Source organism: Melozone crissalis, unplaced genomic scaffold (assembly GCF_028551555.1).
Source record: "Melozone crissalis strain CALT ecotype California unplaced genomic scaffold, PUWL_Pcris_2 ptg000014l_1, whole genome shotgun sequence".
NCBI classification, from domain to species: Eukaryota; Metazoa; Chordata; class Aves; order Passeriformes; family Passerellidae; genus Melozone; species Melozone crissalis.
In genome coordinates, this window is record NW_026535792.1 from 15,538,213 (window position 1) to 15,560,912 (window position 22,700).

At 39.6% G+C, this 22,700-nt stretch overlaps 1 protein-coding gene across 2 annotated transcripts in view; it reads right to left on the reverse strand.

Moving 5' to 3' along the window:
* ACSBG1 (acyl-CoA synthetase bubblegum family member 1) overlaps positions 1 to 22,700 on the reverse strand; it is a 35,165-nt gene that overhangs the window by 10,840 nt on the left and 1,625 nt on the right. Inside the window, exons 2-7 of one of the 2 annotated variants that reach the window (XM_054272541.1) lie at positions 15,288 to 15,370; positions 6,664 to 6,881; positions 6,037 to 6,125; positions 5,080 to 5,200; positions 3,221 to 3,301; positions 626 to 775 (exon numbers count right to left, since the gene is read on the reverse strand). In XM_054272541.1, coding sequence (XP_054128516.1) covers positions 626 to 775; positions 3,221 to 3,301; positions 5,080 to 5,200; positions 6,037 to 6,125; positions 6,664 to 6,881; positions 15,288 to 15,370 — 742 coding nt within the window. The remainder of the gene's footprint in view (positions 1 to 625; positions 776 to 3,220; positions 3,302 to 5,079; positions 5,201 to 6,036; positions 6,126 to 6,663; positions 6,882 to 15,287; positions 15,371 to 22,700) is intronic. The other variant, XM_054272542.1, reaches the window with a different exon arrangement.

Here is a 22,700-nt window from a genome sequence, read left to right on the forward strand (position 1 = left end):
CAAACCTCTGTGGAAAGTCCTTTTAGCAAACAACTTTGCTTTTGTCTATAACTGGAAATTTTCTGTTTGCAACAACACAGGTAGGGTTACTGTCAGCACCAGCACTGAGCACTGAAGCTGTATTATCCTCCAGTGACAGACATAGAAACCTGCACACAAGTCCAGGAACAAAAAGCACCAAAGTAAAAAATTCACACATTCACCCCCAGTTTTAATAAAATCTGCAAAAGCAGTCAACCAGGCTGTTTTGATAGTAGCTGGCTGATGTGTATGATTTCCTCATTTCATGGTGACCTATGACATTCACTTGAGAGACTTTATGGCAATCTGTCAACTATATTTATGAATTCATGCATTAGATCTCACAAGAAATACAGTGAATAAAAATTTCATATTCATAAAGAACTGTTCAACTTTGTGAAGGGCTGTTGGAATGGAGTTTCTTTCTTTACCTTGTTTGTACTTTACCAGGAACAGCTGACTGCCCTTTGCTTTGCAGTGCCCTGTCCACGCTGTAAAAGCAAAAGCATTTCAGGGCTCTAGGATGCACCAGGCATCTCAAACCACAGGAATCAATATCTCCACACTTTGCTGTTCCTCTGCTACAGAAGCCTAAAGTACCTACGTTGTCATGGCTCAGCATGGCTCCTTTTGGCTTCCCAGTTGTTCCAGAGGTGTAGATCAGAACACAGCACTGATTGGGCTTTTGGGAGTTAATAATGTCATCCAAAGTACTGTCACAGACATCACCTCCCAGCTCCAGAAACTCTTCCATCTAGAACATGGAACAGAAAATACAGGATACCAAATGACTTCCTACAAACTGACACGGTACTACTGCATCTTTCCTGTCTCAAAAATGTTAGAACATTTCAGTGCCTTGTTCTGAACACATGTCCAAGGCAAGTTTCCCTAGACCTTGGCTATGGAAGAAATATGGTGAGTCTATCTTAGAGCTTAATGTGTGAATTGCAAACAGACTATCTAAAATTGTGCTGTCCTAAATCTATTTAATGTCTAAGAAGGAATAGTAATACTGTTCCTCCTCCAAAGTGGATACTATGGATAAGTCACAGAGGCTAAAACTCTATTACGTTCTCACACTGTAAGAATGATTTTGAGTATTATTTAAAGGAATCTGGATCCATCATTTTTAAGAGTACACTTGTGACAGCCCATCTATCATTCATTGTACACTATATAAATATACCTATAAAGCAATTGAATGAAAGCTTCTTTGCAAAAGCATCATTATCTAGATGTGTGAATGCTTGCCCAAATTATGTGCTCTTTTATAGGAAACAGCATATGATGATGCTGGTCACAACTTCCATTCAAATTTGACTCATTCTAGAGTGAGATAAAATTTTTCTGACACTGGACTTTTGTGCCACACAAATTGGCCTAGAAGAATCCTGAACCTGCTCCTCTGTATTATATGGGTTGCTCCCCAATACTTCTGTGGCACACCCCAATGTGCTGTTAAGTGTAACATTGCTTGCAATGCTAATTGGAAACTAGAGTATCACAGAATTTTTAAAGAAAATTGATAATTAGATGGTCAGTTTCCCATTGCAATCACGTGATTCATACTGTGCTACAGAAGTGTAATATTTAAATGCAAGGTGCAGCACCTTCATTTTTCAGCAATTTCTTGGAGCTGTATCTAGGACCACAAAGCAGTAATGGGGATGATGAGAAAACAGAGGTAAAAAAGGAGAGCCTCTGCTTGAGGGTAGTTAATTTCTTCTTTCGGACATCTGGCATTGCCCTGGGTTACTAAGATTACAATAGTCAGCGTCTGTGGCACCTTAACTGCCTTTTCTTGGGTGGCAAGGCTGTCCCAAGAATTATTCATCAGTTTTATACTTCCTTCCAACAAACCACATCTCTGAAAAGAGAGGCACTGCACAGCTCTGTAGCAAGTCAGGGATTTGTCACATTCTATTGCTTCCCCACAGAATGTGGCTGCATCAATTTCACAAGCTCCTGGAAAGCCTGGTGGTGTGAAGGACGTAATTGTTTGTATGTCACTGAGCAGTTTTTCCTGCTCTCCTGACCATACTGTATTCTCACAGTGGAATGCACTGATCACTGAGAATCTGCTGCACAGGCTTTGTTTACTGAGCAGCACCTGCAACAGATGGTGTTGGCATTCCAGCATGTGTGGAAGGTACAGAAGCAGTCACAGCACACTCCTGACTCTGCATTTGCCTTCTGGAAACACGCACTGCTCAGCCAGCTCTGCCCCTGCTGCTGCTCATCACACGGCACAAATCCCTGTCATCAAACACCGCGTGGGCTGGGGCTTTGCTCTGCATCACACCTCAGCAACAATCACTCTGCCTCTGCTGATCTGAGCTCTCATCTTTCCTTTAGATGACATAAACTCTGGCACCTGTCAGACACTCACAGCTACCCTGCTCTTCTGAGAAAATGTCCATGACACCTGAACACTGAACCAGTGTTTAAAAATACAGCAATTCTCACACATTTAGATTTCAGTAAGTGCAAGTTGTTCAAGAATTAAATGCTAGCACCAAGTCTTTCTAAATAGTAAGAACATCTTTGTATTAACATTTTTATTGTACAAGATGCAAGGCCTGCTCTATATCGGTATGGATAGTATTGGAACAATAACAGTTTATTATTAAGTTATATGCAAGACATTAAAAAAAGGCACAGAAAACTTTTTTCTTATCTGATTATCAAAACTGCAAGTATTTTAAAATATTTCTAAGCTGTTCACTGTTCATTATATTTTTATATACTGAATACATTATATTTCTCTTCAATATATTTTTTCAACAGCTGAAGTTTTTCAGCCTAAAATCTGATCTGTAGTCCAGTTAAAACACTGGATTTTAAAAAAAATTACAGGCACCAGGGGGCAACTTTTTTTTTAATCATTTGAGAGTACACATTCCCACCTAAAACCTAAAGATGTTTTAATAACCCAGTCAAGTTAAAAATTAGGAAGACGCGAGACAGACAGTAAAGCAAGGTAGATCTTTTTTTAAATGTGAAGTATCAAAGGTAAACTGAACAGAAAAAGCAGATAAAGCTTTTGAATGTGTTTGCTGGAGCACAGCAATGCATTCTAAACAGCAGATAATCACAGTAAAAATGTTTCAAATAAATAGCAGCCAGGTATTAACTGTAACACATGGGTGTAACCCCGTGCATTATTTGGTTGTGCCTGTGTTCTAGTTTCACTCACCGTGTACAAATTTGGATGTCTCTCTGCAATGGAGTCCTTATAAAGCACCACGGCCTTCAAGTGGGGCAACCGATTCCAGATCTGTTGCATTTTTTAAAACAAAGTTATTTATTACTCATATCTTGTGTGGGCTTTTATCCACTCTAATGTTACCAAAACTGTAATGGGTTGACAGCACAAAAACCTCCCATTTGCCTTCACCGCCAAATATTCTTCCCTAAACTCATCACCAGTCAGCTCAACTAGAAAGGGGGGAGGGAAGGGAACTACATAGTCTACACAGACAGTCTGCTCCAGGAAATCTAGTTTCAGTCAAAAGGTTCAAAAAATAGACCAGAAATGGCTCCTCAGCATCCTTTCTCATAATGCACAAAAGGGCACAAAAAGGAACAGTGCAAGCCAAGCTAAAAGCTGACCCAGGCATGTAATTACCAATAAAGTCTCACAGCAAAAAGTCATGTTCAAGTGCTAAAAAAATTCTACTTCCTTAAGGAAAAAAAATCAAAGGAAGCTGTATGCACATTGTAAGGATAAATAAAAATATAAAGCTGCAGGCTTACAGGCAGACAGCAGTGACTGCTGCTTTCAGCAGCTCTTTGTGTGCTTTGCATGGCCAATAGGAAGCATTGATTTCACTGAATTCTGTGAGACCCCAGGCCTCATAGACACCTTTCAATTAATCACATTTTGAACTGAATTTTGCCAATACAAAAGCAGTGGCTTGATGGTAGCCAGTATGTACATATTATTAGAAGGATAGCAATTGAGATGTTATTCTTTCAGTCTTGGATTCCAGAAAAAAAGTTCCAAAAAAAAAACCTCTGCTGGCTAAAGCAGTGCTGGCCAGAGCTCTCTTTTTCTACATAATGTGTACAAATCAAACCCCTTGAGTTGTTCCATTTGGATTCTTCTCCCTGTGTTCACAACAGCATAGCCTGGTATTGTATCAATGACACTGCAAGAAGGTTTATCTGACTGTGTATTTTTATAGAATACTTACAAAAATCTCTCTTCCTCCATATTGCATATAAAACACAACTATAAAATACAAAGTAATTAATGAACAACTTATACTAAATACATTTGAAAAAAAACCTGCATATTTTCTCTCTTGTAGGTATGTGGTCTTGGCAGAAAGCTCCATCATGGAGGGCCCTCCTGCTTCAGCAAACGGTGCCATTTGGTGCAAGTTTGATGAATCCACAGGCTTCCCTCAACATCTGACAGACAGACAAACCCTTCTCAAGAGCTGCCTGTGCTCCTCTCCCAAGTCTCCTTGCCATCAGATTGGTCTTTCTATCTGGCACTGCTGCTGAAAGGCAGGCCCAGCTGCCCAAGAGTTCTGTCAAAGTTGAGACTGTTCACTTAAGGAGGATCCTGTTTTCTCACTAAGCTCTGTCTCATGTTAACCAAAGTGCAGTAAACTCAAGAGCCTTAGTGGCTGATATTACAAGCAGGAGAAGATGATACCTTGGAAAGAGAAAATTCTGAACACTGACATCCTTAATATTTAAATGGCAGACCTTTACAAACCCTCATCAGCATAATCTCTTCCATTCAAGTGGACTGTGTTTTTCCAAACAGAATCAGGTGGTGACAGTAAAAACATGGGATCAAAATGTGGGTTTTTCCAGGTAAACCTGCAGTGAACTATCCAGTGAGTTCTCTGCTGGAGCCACAGACACTGCAGAGGGTCAGAGCCACCCACAAGCTCTGACACCAGATACCAGATCTCTGAGTAGCAACACACACTTCACAAAGGTTTCATGATACAGAGAGTGTATGTGGTATTTGGGACCAACACAGCATTGAGAAATGAAAAATTGTGGCTTTTCAGTAATCATTCAGCCACGTTGTACCTGCATTATCTTGTCCAGCTGCTTCTGATTTTCCACAACCATGATATCAGTCTTGCTGTCATGGGCAATGTAGTGACAGGCCTCTGGAGAATTGGTTGTATATATCCCTGTGACAATCCCTCTGCATTAAAAAAAAAAAAAAAATATATATATAAATATAGATATATGTAAATATAAATATATATGTATAAGAACATACATTTATATGCATACACACACATACATAGGCACATAGTATCAAAAGAGAATAATAATCAAAGATCAGATAAAACCTGAAGGGGTATGAAGATGTGGAAGCAAACAGCAGGACAGCTCTAATGTTTGTTTCACATATTCAGATATACATGAATCTCTGATTTATGCTCATTGCAAAAAAGTAATTAGTAAACAATTCAGTAGAAGATGCTGGGACTCAGTGTTTTAACTCATTTAAGGTTACACAGGAGTTAGCTCAGGAAGTGGTAAAAAAATCCTCACTTATGTCCTCTTTTTGTTCAAGCTGTGCACAGATACCAATTTGGATTTCATTGGTACAGAACAGCTTAAGAAGTAAAATTCAAATTAACAGGTATCAGAACAGAATAAATCAGGGTAGTTAATATTCATATGTTACTTCATCTGTTTGAATATATCTTACTGTAGATATTATTAATATTGTATAATTATCATTAATATAAAACTGGGATTCTCATCTATTTCCCACATCTTCCATTGATAAGACCCTGTACAACAGCTTCTGTGTGACTGTCATGCTTAAGCCTGTGGCAAACAGGATCCATTTATGAGTGTCTGAACTATTTGGGATGTAAGACTCCAGCAGGTTGCTGAAAGTGTCAATCAGTAGCAACACAACTTCCAGGATATGATACAAAATACTGACTTGATACAGTCCCAGACCTAGCAAAATAGAAATCCCCAAATCCCCCTCAAAAATTAACTCCCCCCAAAAAATCTTACCCAGCAAAAACAGCTCCAACAGCTGAGATGAACCATTCTGGAGAATTAAATCCAAGGATGGCTACGCTATGGAATCGTTCAAGACCAAGCTTAAAAATAATATACAGGAGATTATATAATATAGGCCCACTGGAGAGAAACATACACACAAATATAAACCATGAACACTTTTGACTTATTATCACAGTACTGACAAGGCATGTGAAGGCATGTTTTGGTATCCATAGCAAATATGGCATTTATAAGCAATTAACAGGATGTGAATTTTCCACTACCTTCTCCTGTCTGCATGAACTCTGCTGCCCAGAAAGTCTCAAGACCCAGAATATTTCAATATGAATAACAGCATAATGAGTACTAATATTACCCTATATTTAGAATGTTTTAAAGATAGTCTTTATCTCCTCACTTGCAGTCAAGGCTCCCTGACAGCAGTGTTACCTCTGACCAAAAGTCATTTTCATCATTATCATTTCAATAAAGAATATTGAATACTGATCTTCAAGTAATGCAAAAACCTTCTTATATATTGTGGGGTTTGGGGTTGGGGTTTTTTATTAATTTGGTTTTTGGGTTTTTAAAGGAGACAAAAGGATTAAAGACATTGGTTTTGTTTCCTGCACCTACCTTCAAGAAGCTCTTGGCTGCTTTCCTAGAGAGACAGTAATATTCTGAAAAAGTTATTTTCTCCCATTTTCCATTCTTTTTGCTGGCCAAAGCATTAAGGGATCCATATTTTTCCAGGCTCTCCTTGAACATCTGATGAACTGTTATGGGAGTCTGTGGGCATGAGTTATCTATTCTCAGTCTGACTCTGCCATCAGCAAAAGAAGTCCACAGAGACTCTGGAAGGTAAAGCACCATTGTCAAGGTCATCTGCAATTGAAAAATACCATGTGACTGTGTACCAGAAAACAAGAGGATTGAATAAAGGCCCCAGGACTAAGCACAACTCTGGCACTTCCCAGCTCTTGAGAGAAGGGTTTTCCAATTTTCTCATTATCAAATTTACCACGTAGAAAGAGAAATCTCCATTTCTTGTACTTCATTCTGCATCTTGAATGAAAGTGCCATACAGAATTCTGTTGATGATGTGTGTTGCAGGCACACCCCCAGTTCCAGCTGAATTTGTTTGCCTGTGCTCAGCTCTGCACTCTCCCTTGTGCCAATGGAGCTGGTGGTGAATCAGAAGGCTGAAGAGATCCAAAAGATACAAAACCTCCGGCTCCATTCAGTATCCAAGCTCCTTTTGTGTGTTCTACCTCTTCCCTCCCTCCTGCCCCTCCAGCTCTTCTCCCTCATCCTGTCCCTGTTCCTCACTACTTCCCACAGTTTCTCCCTTGGTCATGTGTCCCATGTTCTGATGTGTCCATTCCACTCTCTCCTGTCTTGCCCTGCTTCCATGGTTCCATTTTTCATCTTCTGTTCTTGTCTTCCTCACCCTGTCTTTATACCATCCACTTTTTTCTCCCTGTGTTTTTTTCTTCCTTTCTTTGACAGGACAAAGATGCAGAGCACCAACAAATGTCACTTGGCTCTCACCACTGGTGCCAAGGACTGGTACAGTCCCTGGCACTCACAAGAAATGTCTGCCTCAAAGACTGTCCTTGGCTCTTGCAAACCCTGCAAGAGGCTGAGTATGAATACACTCCTTAGAGGATCTAGGGGTTATAAGTTGGCAAAATTCAGGTGAATTCTCACAAGGAAAGCACAAACCCTCCCACGACTCCCCCATCAAGCAGTTCCCATACTTATGAACAAAACAGTACAAGAACATTTTTAAGAATTTTTTTTCCTTAGATGTACTTTCATAAATGAAGCAATACTTTTAGTATAGGCATAAAAATGGATATATTCTACAGTGAGCTGGTGAAAAAATTTCAGACCAAAGTGCTTGGGTTTGTAAGAATTAAGACTAACCGAAAACAGTACTTTTGTAATTCCTAATACAAGCTAATAAGCATAATTGTATTTTACTGTGCCTATGGAAAGCAAAATCTGCAAAGCAAGCTAAGTTAGTATCTGTGCTGTTCCTGCTACCTCAATGGCTGAAAAAGAGCAGTTTTGGAGTGATCAAAAGTACAACATGCATCACACCCCTCTCCAATGCTATTCTAGGTGTTTCAGAGGTCTGGGAACTGCCTCTCTGAGCACCTGTGGCAATACAGGAACACATCAGCCACAGCTGGATCCACACCAGTGCTTTAGAACACACTGGCACCCTGCACCAAGAGCAAAGTACTGTAAGCTCACAAACATTTCATTCCATTCCTGCTCCTGGCTGGTAGATTTGCATTCTTCTCCTGACAAACAGAAGGTGCTAATGACAACAATAAGTACAAATTAAGCTGCTTCATCTCCATGCACCTTTATTTTCTCATGTGTCAATGGCACATAATGATTTTCAAAACATAGGGGTGGAGCTGTGCTTAGGTCACTGGAGAAAGGGCATCATAAATCCAGACCGTTTAGAAACAAATAGCTGTGAAGGAGTTTAGGTAATAGACAGACTTTATCAAAGTGTAAGCAGTAGCACCCCAATAAATACTTTATGAGTTGAGAAGGCAAAGCAGCTGTTTCTGCACTTAACCCCAGAGCAGGTGTGAAAAGCATGAGAGGTAAGACCTGTCAGAGAATTGTTAATCCAAATGTTTATTGGATGCAGTGACACACCAAAGCCCAGATGAAAAATTATATATATAGATGTTCTGGCTTCCAAAACAAAGGTATCAGGGATTGCAGGTGTGCTTGGACACAGATAGGTGACTGCTCTGTTCAAAACAAAATCATAGCATACAGAGCTAAAATACAACATTCTGGTCTATATATTAAAAACGTTCCTGAATAAAGATGATCCTCTCTTTAAGGAAACAGAAAATATTAGCAACATTACTACAATACATTACATTACATTACTACAATAACATGCCAGAAGTTGCATTAATAGTGTATTTTCACTTCACATGTGCAGCAAATAACACCACTGCTCCCAGAGAATAATGAAAACCAGTCAAACCCCTGAAATCTCTATACATAGAAACCAAAAATGTACTTGAAAACTGGGTTTCATTTTGTTTTCATTATGCAGGTTTTTCTGCTGTTAAAAAGGCATCTTTGATTCATATCAAAGACAAGGAACAGAATCACTTTCAGAGACTCTGTGCATCACCTTAATAATACTCAAGATACAACACAAATATAAACCTGAATGCCCATTCTGCTTTTGCATGTATTTGCAGGTAGAACTTAAATCTCAAAACAGTTCTGAAATCTCAATAAGCCAAATAATTCTAAAAATCTAATTTGTCTGTCCCCAGAGTTAGTAGAAAATCCCAGAACATGAACAATATATTCCTCTGTCAGTTTGCAGAGGGATTTTGAGCAGAGGGCTCATTCTTCATAGAAAGTCCCTGGGAAGGAATGCCTGGCTAAATACTAAATGCATCAATTATAAATGTTGGGAGAAGCAAAACAGGTGTTCTGCTTCAGTAGCACCTGAAAGTTAAACTGCAATGTCCAGGCTGGAAATCAACTCAGTATCTCCTGAAACCAAGTGGAGATCAGAATAAAACCCCTCAATATACACTCTTAGCACTGGTACCTTATACAATTGTAGCTTCACAGAGTAACAGGAAAAAACCCAGCACTGCAGCTCAAAGCACTTGATGCCACTGAAAGTTTTCTCTATGCAAGCAAAGAGTAGTTGCTCCTTTCCTCTTTCTTCCACTAACTCCTGCTACCTGCATTATACTTCACACTCAAAATGCTTTTTCATCCACTACTATGTGACTTTGGCTCATGTCCTTCATATGAATTCTGAAGGTCAGAAATGGTGCAAAAAGATTTCTGCTTAAAGAAGGCTATATTGGCAGATAAGAAGAACAGAGATTTTATTCAGGTGATAAAATCTGGACTGTCACTGTTTGAGGCTCTGGAAGGACATTTTATTCCCTATGTCATTCTCCTCCAAGGCCAAGAACTCCATGATCAGACTTCATTTTCTGTGTTTCACTGCCTTACCTGCTGAAGGAAGAGATGGCTCAGGGCAGTCTCATTCATTAGTTATAACAGGATCACTGTACTGCAACCTCTCTTGGGAACTGTTCTAAGAAAAGCTGATCTAAATACCTGGGATTTCAGATGGGCAGTTTTCCCACCAAGATGGGAACTAAAGTGTAAATTTTCAACAAGAAACTTAACAGGAGGAAAAAAGTAGTTAAGACCCCCTTAAAAGATACACTTGCAGTTTTCAACTGATCTTTTACAATATAATCCCAAACTTATGAACTGTTTACATGTGAATACTGTGTACAAAGTACATTTGTTATTCAAATACTTTATATCAAGTTTGAAATTACACACAACATAGAACACGTTACACATTTTGTGGTTTTTAACAGCCAGTTTATTCCTTCCACCATGTAAAATGGGAAGTTCTGACATGGTACAAGCTCAGATATGAAAAATTACTTCAAACAGACAAACAAATAACAATTTTTTTTTCCCATGTATAATCAGTCTGGCTGAAACTGCTGAACCTCTGGGATATATGAAGGATCAAGAGAAATCAAGAGAAATACACTAATCCTACAGCTTAAAGCTAATATCATTAGTGAAACCTTCTCTCTGTTCACTACCTGACCTGCAAGCATTCTGGTGACTGCCAGAAAGGATTTGAGAATGTAAATGAATTCAGGTGTTTATGGAAGAACAGCTCTGAGAGTCATATAAAATGCAAAGGACCCAAGGTCACCTTTCAGACAGACAAACAGCCTGATTGTGGAATGGCCCTGCTGCATGATCTGAGCAACTCCAAGTGATATTCCACAGATATGCCCTGCGAAGCAAGAAGTAAACCAGTAATTTAACTTCTGCCTGAAAATTAATCAGAACTAACTCACAAAACAGGGTCTTGATTATATGCCAGATGCTGCAAAACATCACTCTGCCCTAATGACAGGAGAAGGAATTCAGCTCTCTGCTGGAGGCATTCCTGTCAGTCATCATCCAAGATTCCACAGCTATGACGCCATCACATTCTGCTGAAAACAGAAATACACCATTCCTCCTCTCACCCACTATTTTTCACTTTTCTTCAAGATGTCTATGAACCTGAAAGATTAACTTCATTTTAGTAAGAGCTGGAGCTGAATACACACTGTTTAGAGTCTGCAAGCTTGGCATTTGTGTCAAACTTCTCCTTGTGCCAGTAAACAGATTAAACAAAGGTACAGAACTTTGGAATTTCAAGAGAACCTGAAAGTCTCAGCCAGCCCAAACACAGAGTGATTCTTCTAATAAAACACACAAACTGTGTGTGGCTGTGAGTTCCTGTGGCTTGTCTTGCCACAGCTGAGGGAAGAAAAGGGTTTTCTGTTATATTACCAGTTTTCCACAATAAACAAATAATTTTACCCTCTCTAACAGAAAAGACAAATAGAGGAAATATTTTTAAATTAACCAAAACACACAAAAATATTTCAATTAATGGAAACTTCTACTTTTTCCACTGCAGGAAAACGGAACAATTATTAATTACAATAAAACATTCTCCGCCTCACATCAGTAAACCCCTACAGTGTGGACCAGAGAAATGAGATATCCTCCAAAGAATGCCTCCATGAGCTGAAGTGGAGGGAGTGGTGCACCAGGACAAGTGCAAAACAAGCTTCATAACAATACTGACGCCTCTAAAAGTGATTACGATGCACCAAAATGAAAGCGTGTGGAGGGTGTAATCAGGAGGAAACATCACTACAGAAACATTGCCCAGGCATGCAGGAATGGAAAGTCAAAACTCAGAATTGAAATTGGTGAGTAATGTGAAAAGTCACAAGAAGGGCTCTAACAGGTACAGTGGCAACCAGAGGGAGAACCAGTGATACTGTGGGCAACTCACTGACACAAGACAGGCACAGGGCTGATGCTCTCAATGCCTTCTTCACCTCAGTATTTACTGGCAAGGGCAGGCTTCCTGAGCTTCCATGCCTACTGGAAGGTGAGCTGTTTTACCCACAGCAGCAGAACATCAAAGTAGGGACCACTTACACAAACTGCACACATACAAGAGTTGATGGGATCAGATGGGTTCCTTCAGAGTGGACACTGAGGACCCAGGTCAAAGCCATCCCAAGGCTGCTCTCTGTCATGTTTGAGAAAGCACAGCAATCTGGTAAGGTCCCCATCACAAGGAAAAAGGTAAATGCCACACCTATCTTCAAAGAGCAGAAGAAAGAGGATGCAGAAAACTAAGGGTCAATCAGCCTTACCACAGTCCATGGAAATGCTATAGAACAAACCCTCCTAGAAATCATTTTGAGCTATAAAATGGTGACTGAAACCAGCGAGAATGGCCACCCTTAACTTGGCCCTGTAAATAAAACCCACCTGCCTTCCAAGATGAGCTGACTAGCTCTGAAGGTGAGAGCAGCAGCACATTGCTTACTCTACCTTTAACAAAGTCTTTGACAACTTCTGCATAGCCCGGCATCCTTGGAAGGTTTGAACCAGCTGCAATTGGAGGAACAGGTATATAAAACATTGACTGGACAAGGAGTCTTTAGGAACAGTGGTCAGCAATTCTAAGTCTTGTTAGCAGTCGATTCCAAGTGACATTCTTCAGGGGTTACTTGTGAGAATGACACTGTACAACGATGGCACTCTTGTCCTGGACAACAGAATGCACTCTCACCAGCTTCAGTGAGCAAACTTGAGGAAGTGATGGACAGGACAAAAGGCAGCGAGGCCATCTGGATGGACATCAGCATACTGGAAGAATGGGCTGACACAACCTGAAAGCTTGAAAATGGTGAAGCCAGGTCTTGCACTCTGGGAAGGACAGCCCCATGGCACAGCACAGGCTGGATGCCAGCTGGCTCAGCAGGAAAACCCCCATGGCTCTGCTGAACAGGTTGGCTGTGAGTCACATGTGTGCCCCAATGGAGATGAAGGCTGACTACACCCCTGGCTGCACTGGCAAGATTAAGCCAGCAGACCAAGGAAAGGGATTATTTCCCCCTACTCAGTGCCCCTGAGACAGTGTGCAAGAGAGAAATCCTGACAAGCAAACTGGCACAAGCCCAGAAAAGTGACACCAGGGCACTCAGGGGTCTGGAGCACACCACGTACAAGAATCCCTGCAGGAACTGTGTTTCTTCAGTCTGGAGAAGATACAAAATTAATCTACCTGCAGTTTGTTTAAGACTGAAGCAGGTACTATGAGGAAAACAGATTTTTCTCAGAGGCACACAGCAGAAGGACAAGAAGCAATTGACATGAGCTGCAGCAAGGAGAATTCTTGCTGGATCAAGAGTTTTACAATGTAGGTGACTCAGCCTAAGAAGAGGTACTGAGAAGCTGTACAATTTCCCTGGAGGTTTTCAAAACTCAGCTGAACAAAGCTACAATGCTTCCTATGAACAGAAAGATGTCCTAGTTGCCCTCCAGTGCTCTTTTCTGACATAAATTATTTTGCTGATTCCATCAGTATAAAACCAGCATGGATGAATTCTCTTCTAACTTCACACTGGTTTTAAGTCAATGTAATGTGTGCTGCCAACATTAAAGGCACTCTGGATTTACATATGCATTAGAAAACCCCCAAATCCTGCTTCCACAGGAATGAGCTTCTATACATTGGTAGAAAGGAATGGGGAAAAATTATAGAACAACCTGTGGTCCTTATTAGATAAATTTACTCCTGAGGTTGCAGAATGTATCAATGATAAAGTGAGGAAGTCAGTTCTGAACAACTAGAAGATATCAGAATCTCCTCCTTTTCTCTTTACATACAATGTAGACCTCCTGCAACCAGTCACTGAACTTCCTTCTCATGAAAGATCTTTTGGGAGGAGTTTTTGAAATTCAGTCCTCACCTCACCACTCAGCATCTGCACAGCAGTATGATGTTTCCATGTTAAAGCCTGCTTCCCATTTAAATGGATAACAAGTAGAGCCACAGATTCCCAAGGTCAAATAGAAGACAAAGTCTAACAAATTGTAAGCTCCTGATTCATCAACTAGAAACATATCTAAACACCAATAAAGTAACTGCTTAATTAAAGTGGATAAGGTGGGACCTGTGTTTGCAGGAAAATTATGATGGAACAGCTGGAATGGCTTCTATCCTTAGCTGTTCTCCTCAGCTTTGTGGCAGAGGCTGTGGTCAGCCCTGCAGCAGTGGCTGAGTGACACGTGCATTCCTGCTGGAGCTCTGCTGTACAGCCCAGCTCACTTCTCTAAACTGCAGCAACCTCTGGGAGAGAAGCAGGTAGGGAGCTGGCAGCATTAACCACTGTCCCAGATAAATGCTTAGGAAAATAGGTCAGAGCCTTCATAAGCACTCTGCAGAATCAGTCTCAGTGACAATCTACATAGAGAACATGTAGCTCAAGCAGTACAATAAGATACCCTGTAAATTTGAAAACAGGAGTTTGTTAATGCCTTTATTCATCCACATTTATTTCCTGCTCACTGAAAGCATATACCTAGCAGTTCACTTCTTGGAAAGAACCCTACTGTGTATCAAAGACCTGCCTATTGAAAAGTAACCATATATCCAGTCAGATAAATATTTATACACACTATAAAGTCTGCATGCAAGATTCCTACATAGATCAGATAGCTATGTGCTCACTGCTTCAGTTTTCTGCTAGAACAAATGTTTTGTTTTAATGAGCACATTTAGACCAGTAGCAGCCTCTCCAAGGCAACAGGGAACTCTCTTAGGGCTGCAAACCTTCCAAAGTTCTGCTAGCAAACCTCCTTTAAGCCACATGGCAGCACGCTCAGGCAAGCCATTCAGCACTGCAGCTGGATTCAATGACACCAGTGTGCACATGCTCTGATGCAACACAGAATTGACCAAAGCACAGATATTCCTTTAAAGCCTCCAGTTATTACACTGCACACCAAATCCTCCCCAGGTGACAGCTGGTGGGTAGGCTGTGATGCCAAAGGTAACACAAAAATTTGCATGATTCTCAATAGGATCAAGCTATTTTTAATTTTTATCCAGTCATCATTTCAAATACAGACAAACACTGGCAGAAACACATGCAAATTTTCAGGCAGCTCCTGAAGAATTTTCAGCTGCCCTGACTCACTTCAGTTTTAATCTTGTCTTTCATTAACTGAGCCTTGAGAAATTGTCAGTCAAAACCTGCTAGAATAGACATAAAAACTACATTTAAAAAGAAAAAACAAATCTAAGAAGAGCTCAAATTTCCAAGGATCATCTTTAACATATTTACCTGCTGGCTCTATGCCTTCACCCTGGGTCTCCTCCAAATGAGGCAGCAGATCCCTGCAGACAGTCTCTGCATCTGTAAAGGTTCTAAAAGCAAACAGAACTATTAAGATGTTATCCAGGAGCACTAGCAGGATCTACTACAATCAGCGTACAAATATGCAAAACAGATATCAAAAGGTAAACAAAACCACAGCTTGCAAGCACTTTGAAATACAAGCAGGTAGAATTAGAAAAGTTCAGAGCTATCAAATACATTTTGACTCTTGCACACTCCACTATGACCTAGTGCAATGGAAATGCCTTGCCCTAAGAATGACATTCTTTATTTCACACTTTTGGTTAAAACATCATGAAATATACCAGATGAAGACACTAACTTTGAAATTCCACAAAGAGGCCATGAACCATACAAGTATGAAGAATGAGTTACCAATCTTAACCCTGATCATAGTGACACTGCTACAACAATAACACCTTGTCAATTGTCACTGTTGATACTTGATGAAGCTCTGAAGTCAGGGCTTTTTTTTTAGGCCAGGAAAAGAAGGCAATTTTAAAAATAATAATACTAATACTTAATAATAATAATAATAAAGTTTCTCAACAATGCCACCAACACAAAAAATTATCATTAACACATGAATGAAATTAACTTTTCCCAAAAGTAAACAGACCAAGTTTAAAGTACAAATACAAACTCCAACCCAAAAAGTCTGTAAGGTGACAGACTGCTAAGAATTCCATGTGCAAAATACCTAAACAATAAGCATTTAGAAATTACCAAATATAGCAATGCACTACAGATTATACAAGACTAGCAGCATATTTTTTAATTTAGCTAATTTCATTTCATAGAACAAATGGTGGGAATCAGAAGCTTTAGAGGCTAAGAAGAAGCTAGAACTTCCTTCATTCTTTCCCCATATGTTCAACAGAAGAGTCCTGAGTGAAGCTCAAGAAGTCCTTCCCCTCCACAGTGTAATAAATTAACTCAAAATGTAGAAAAAGAAAGTTGAAACAATACCCTTCACAGCTTTCAAATAAATACAACCTCAAAAGCAGTTTTTACACAGTGGGGACAGGGAGCAAACAGCAGGATCAAACACTACATCAGGCACTATTTCCCATTTCATATTAACAACCACACTTGTAAAATACCTATATATGTGGGACACTCCTAGAATTTATTACTGTCACAAAAGCCTTAAGCAAGCTGTATCTTCCTTACAATAACTCAGCAGACCCTGTAACTCTTCACCCCTCAGAAGTGACAACCACAGCTCTTTTCCCTCCTCACTCTTCCCCACAGGTACCCTCAGGGCAGGGCACGGGTCACAAAAGCAGCTGAAGGAAAACAAGGAGTCATCACTAATCTTGCCTGTGAGGATATTTCCTCTCTTGTTAATGGCATAATGGCATGAAACATGAAAGGGCTTGTCTGATAAGCAAAATGAGGATCTGAAAATAGTCACTGGCTTGGTGAAGGCAGATACTGAAGGGAAACTGAGTAATTTAAATATAGAAGGGGATTATCCCACATTTTGAAAGGTAAGCCTGTGTTTGATATGTGGAAAAAATGGTGACTTAATGAAGTGGGATTGCAAAGACAGAATGAAAGACCAGGAAGATCTGTTTGGGAATAAAACCAAAAATCCCCATCAGAAATAACTTAAGAACATATGATTGTCTGCTATCTCAAAACACTTGATATAATTCTTGATTCTTTTCCTATTTTAAAGAAAAACTATATTTGATGTTTAACAATTCAGTGGAACCTTTTGCTTTAAATATCTTGTCAATAAAAAAGCTTTTTATTATTTTACAAAACAAATAACCTGAAGTCTTGGTCCAAAGATAACCAAAACTTTTTTGATGAAAACAAACAGCAGAAAAACCTTCTGAATAAAACAACTCTGATTAGTAATGTACATGAAGAGCCTCATTTGATGATACCCAAAACCTTAATAAACATTATTAATGACTTTTTCCAGATTAATATCTCTTTAGATTGCTTTATTCTTATCTATTACAGGACACTGGTTCAGTTTACATTATATTATCTTTATAGAAAAACAGCCAACCAACATTTGAACTTCTGGACTTCCTCTGGTAATGCTTCAATGTGCAAAACTTCCATGAGGATCCCTACACATTCAGTATCTTTGTGAGTGTTAAAGTTGGTAACACTCCATGCTACATAGCTCTTACCTGTCCCCAGCAATCAGGCAGCTCGTTTGAGAGTGAGGTTTTTTGCCCTGAAAGTATAATTAAGAAATTTTCTCTTCCAACAACAACTTCTATGTGTATTCAGAACCATTGCTTCTGAGTGAAAGAATGTGGCTTTGATGACTCTACTTTAACCTTTTATTAGGATTTATTCCTTTAAAAATTAAGTAAATATCCCAGAATGGTTATGGTATCTGGAACTGTTCAAGACTGAACTGAGCAGAATTTGGTGGGGCTGCCTGATCAAGAGCTTACTGAGCATAATTTGCAGCAAGGAGAAAAGGCACTGCAGAACCATGGCATGGTGCCAAGATGCCCCAGCAAAACCAAAATGCTTCAGAGATCTGGACTTTGGCTCTTAAATTTTTTATTAAGACTGTGGTTCTGCATAAATTATTCAGTGTTATTAGTGCAGGGCCAGCATCTTCCAAAACCCAACTACTAGTTTAAAGGTGGACTTTCTGCATCTGATTTCTGCAAGTTTACAATTCCAAAGATAATAAGCAAAAACCTTTACAAATCACACAGAGCTTGAATTCAACAGTGGGGGTAACTTGAACAAGTCAATTAGGACAAACTGAGACAGAGTTCCAAAACACTGACCAGCTAGAACTAACCAAAGCATATTTCTGTAGAACTCCATTAGCATGGGTGTTTTCTGAATGACAGTATTTCCTAATATAATTTGGGCTTTAATTTCAAGGTATTGCTCTAGCAAACATGACCTCATCTGCTGCCTGAATTCAACACACTGCTCTCACCTGAGACAGCTCAGGCTGGCTGGTTTACCCAGAGCTCTGGGGCAAAGCCCAGCACTGCCCACCCCACCCACAGCTCCCACCACTCCCCTGTGCCCCCTGGATGCTATTCCACACTGAAGCTGCTCTCACACACCAGGCCAACCTGAAAAGCAAGATTCTGAACATTCTCTATTAACAAAGGGATTAACAAAGGGACAGCTTCCTTTCCCTCTGTGTTTCCATGACTGTAACAGCTCTAGTGAGATTTATCTTTGCAACCCAGGAAGCAATGTGTGTGTGAGGTAAAATAATGACTGATGTAACTGATAGCCCTTCCTGCTGGGTGTGAGTCACCAGAGGAGAAGCACCCAATCTGGATTTGCTGTCATAGCAATTACTGGTTTTATCTGAGTATATTTGATAGCAACCACTGAATACAGTATCACTTCTTATTGTAACTACAGAAACTAAATGCCACAGTTAAATCTCTCTGCTTTTATCATTACAAAATGAGTGCTCTTTTCCTAATTGCACACTAGAAAAACTGTTTGCTCTGTTCCCATAATGATGCTTAGTGATTAATGGCACTACTTACCGTGATACCAATTTCCATTTTTTTTATTGTTGTTTTAAGGGACTTTGGAATTAGCCTTTCCCTTCCACAGGCTCTGTTTCCTGTTCTGGGAATGAGAATTTCTGCTTACACCTCACGCTCTAGGCCAGATACAGATATTTGCTGTCATCTAAATTGTTTCCTCATAGTAAAATCTGGTGAAAATACAAACAATAAAACTGAAGAGAATCTACTAAGTCAGTCTTTAATACAATAATAAACCATTTTCCTCTTTGGAAAAAATATTTTACAGAAAATCACATTTGAATAAGCCTCACAGAATATTCAGGACACAGAGTGTCCTGTATCATCAGGTTGTAGCTTTTCTCTGAAATTTAAAAACTATGAAATTTATGTTCTAGGATACATTTTGGCCTGGTTTTTGCAGACTGATTTCTACTACCACAAACTGCACCAAGACAATATGAACACTGTTAGGCAGCAATCATATTATTATGAAATTTAAGGGGAACCTATTCATTAAACAGATTACATATGGGAGCAAATAAAAAGACATCTCATTCTTTTGGTATTCCCATTCCCTATCCTATTCCTGTTCAACTCCTGTAATCTTGTCAATGTTAAGTTTTTACCAGTCAGCTTTCTACAGGAATTATCAAAAATTTAAAAGATCAGCCTTTCTAGAGAGAGAGGCTTTCTATAAAGTTGCAAAAATAAGCCGTTTAACAAATAATTACATTCATAAATTGTTAATACATTATTCAGGTATTCCTTTAGATGTCAGAATATTTACTTATAACCCTCTATGCATATATAGCAAGCCAAAGTACTTTTACATTTGGAAATCACATTGACAACTGCTCACAAAGAAGACTCAAACATTTTTTTGTCGTAAAACCAGTGGGTAGTTCAGACCACACACTCACTCAGAGCCACATTCTGAGCTTCCAGACCTGTGCTGTCAGATTCACAATGGAGATACCATCTCCTCCTCCCTTTCTTGGTGTCCCTGTTGCAGAGGCTTCTTCATTACACAGCTTTTCCACTCCCACCCTGCTCCTGGGTCCTGTTGTATCACATGTGAGATCATCATGCAGCAAAATATTTTTATTAACTAATTATTCTTATTCTGGTTTAATGGATGAGACATAGTCACTGTTGAAGACGCTGCATTCATAATCAGATAAGCTGAGGTTGTGATCTGGCTGTGGTCAACTATGTTACTGCAGTTCAGGTCCACTTAACTTTCAAAGCTTTTATTATAAAACTTGCAGATTGCAAGATTTTTCTGCTTTTGTCCTCTCAAAAGAAATTATCCTGCAGACTGTCTGCAACAGAGAACACAGCCAACAGGGAGGGAAAGCTCAGTTACAGTGTCTGCAGAGTGCATACAATTTCTCTGTCCCTTACATGATTTTTTCCAAAAAGCAATCCTGTTCAGCTGCTCCTGGGGATGCTCTGACAGCACTGCTTCCAGACTCAGGGGCTCTCAGGAAGGCTCAGGGCTGCTCTGCTCTCACTGTGATGATCCAAAGCACTGCAGCTCCTTCCTCTGCCTGGCTGCTCCTCCAGGCACATCACCTACAAGCTCACCAGAGACTGCATTCACATGGCAGTGGACATGTTACTTCATACTTCTTACAACAAAGTCCCCATCTTTTAATTAAACTCCTTTCTTTGCTTGCCTTGCCCAGAGAAATATTTTGTAAGACACAGGTGTTTATCTTAGGGAGCAATGTGTGCAGATCCCCATTTGCACAAGCATTTTTTCCTCAAACACTTCTTTGTTGAACTGGCTTTCCTAACTATTAAATATTAATCCTTTTTAATAAACACAAAAAATGGGCTGAAGTGGAAAATACGCCTTTTTCCAAGGCAGAACTTCTTCATAAATTTTGATTTTATCTTTTACTACTTGCTTCTCTTGAGGACAACTTAGTGAATTCCTTCTGTGAACTCCTGCAGCTCAGTGGCTTGATTATTTAAGGAATCCACGATAAAGTGGATGACAAAACATCCTTCTTCTAATCAGGTGTCCATCTTGTGCTGTTTCAGTCTTGGTGACAAGTATCCCAAATATTGATCTCTGTTCCAGCACTGAGGAATTCCCCCCTCCAAACTCTCGCTGCATGTTCTCCAGGCCATCCCAGCTATACACATTCCACCAGCATTACTCTGCATTAGAGTTGCTTTGGGGAGTGTTTTGGGTCTACATCTGCACATTCTTAAAAATATTTCATTGGGTGTTAGACATTTTCAACAGCTCATTGGGACATTGAATTCAAGAGGGAATCATTAAGTATTCATCTGCCAACTCTTCTGGCAGCAAAAAGCAATGGTTTAAATTACCTATGGGTAACCTCTGAAAACTGTAATGACTCTGGGATTTTGCCTAGAGACTTCAGAAACTAAATATCTTCATCTGCATCCCATTCATGAGAAATCCTTTCCCAAATTCCCATGTATCCTATAAGAGACCAAAATACCAAATCCAGTATTTTATAACAGAACTCTAGGGACAGAATGTAGAAATGAGCACATTTCTACAATGTGACAAAGACAATAAATTCAGAATCACAGATCTGACCTAGAGTTCTAAACAAAGACAATAAAGTCACTCTGACTTCAATCAACATAGCACCACAGCTTTGATAGACTGGCAGCTAAAGAGACTGTCATAGAAACAGCCAAGGAAATACTCTATCTCCACACTCTGAGGGGCTGCCAACTGTTACCCAAGATGTTCTGAAGATGTTTTCTCATTTTTTATGACATAAGGTAAAAAAAACCCACAGTAATGACACACCACATTAGTTCTTTAAACCCTCATGTTCTGTAATGTAACATTTTTCCTATAATGAGTAGAGAGTCACAGGAAGTCCCCATGGCCCTTTACAGGACACTGCTGTCTATTATGACTGGTCATCTTATTTACTAATTACTCCTCTATTCAAATGAGGGCAATATTATAATACATTCCTTATTAATTCTATTTAAAAGTTCCCCTTTGCCCTTGAAGAACAGGTTAGATTTAGCTGTTAATTGGTTTCCATGCCCTCATGAGATTTAAAAACAGGGCCATAGATCAGCCCAGATATGTTCCTATTCTTGCAAAAAGGCTCAGCTGATTCAACAATAACTTTGATTTTCCCAGGGCACAAGAAACCAGTCTTTGTCAAATTACTCACACAACTTCTCTCACAAAGATATAGTTAAAAGCTAAACAAATGCTGAATAAAGAACAAAATACTAGTGATAAACAGCTGAATCTATTTTACCATATAACACAGTTGGCACACACCTTCTAGTAAAACCTATTTCTTTACTTGCAAAAACCAGAACTGAAGCATTTTATTCTTGTTGAGAATAAATATACTCAAAAATCAGGTCATGTATTTTGGTGAGCAGAGCAGTTTTACGGATAGCTGAGAACTTCATGGCTGAATGGGAAGAAATAAACAATGTAACGAGCCTTTTTTATTCTCCCCCAAAAAGGCTCTATTCAGCAATTGGGAGCATACTACAACCCTGCCCTGACCTTGGTACAGATTTTCTGGCTCTGTCCTCCCCTGCACAGCAAAATCCCAGACCTGAAGCAGAAATCTCCCAGTATCTGTCTCTGTATGGCTATTTGCAGGGAATGTAGCAAAGTTAGGTCACACAGAACTCATTATTTCATCTCTGCCTCATTGAATGAATCAGGTCATACTGATTCAATTTCAGCCTTATAAAAGATCTTCCTATTTCCATTTGATACCATTTTATTTTCTTTGTCTAGTCCTTTCTACTTGGAATCCTACTTCCAGCATACTAAAAAAGGGACAGAAGTTTGCTACCTAACTTCAAACCACACCAGGTAAACAACAGCATTTAA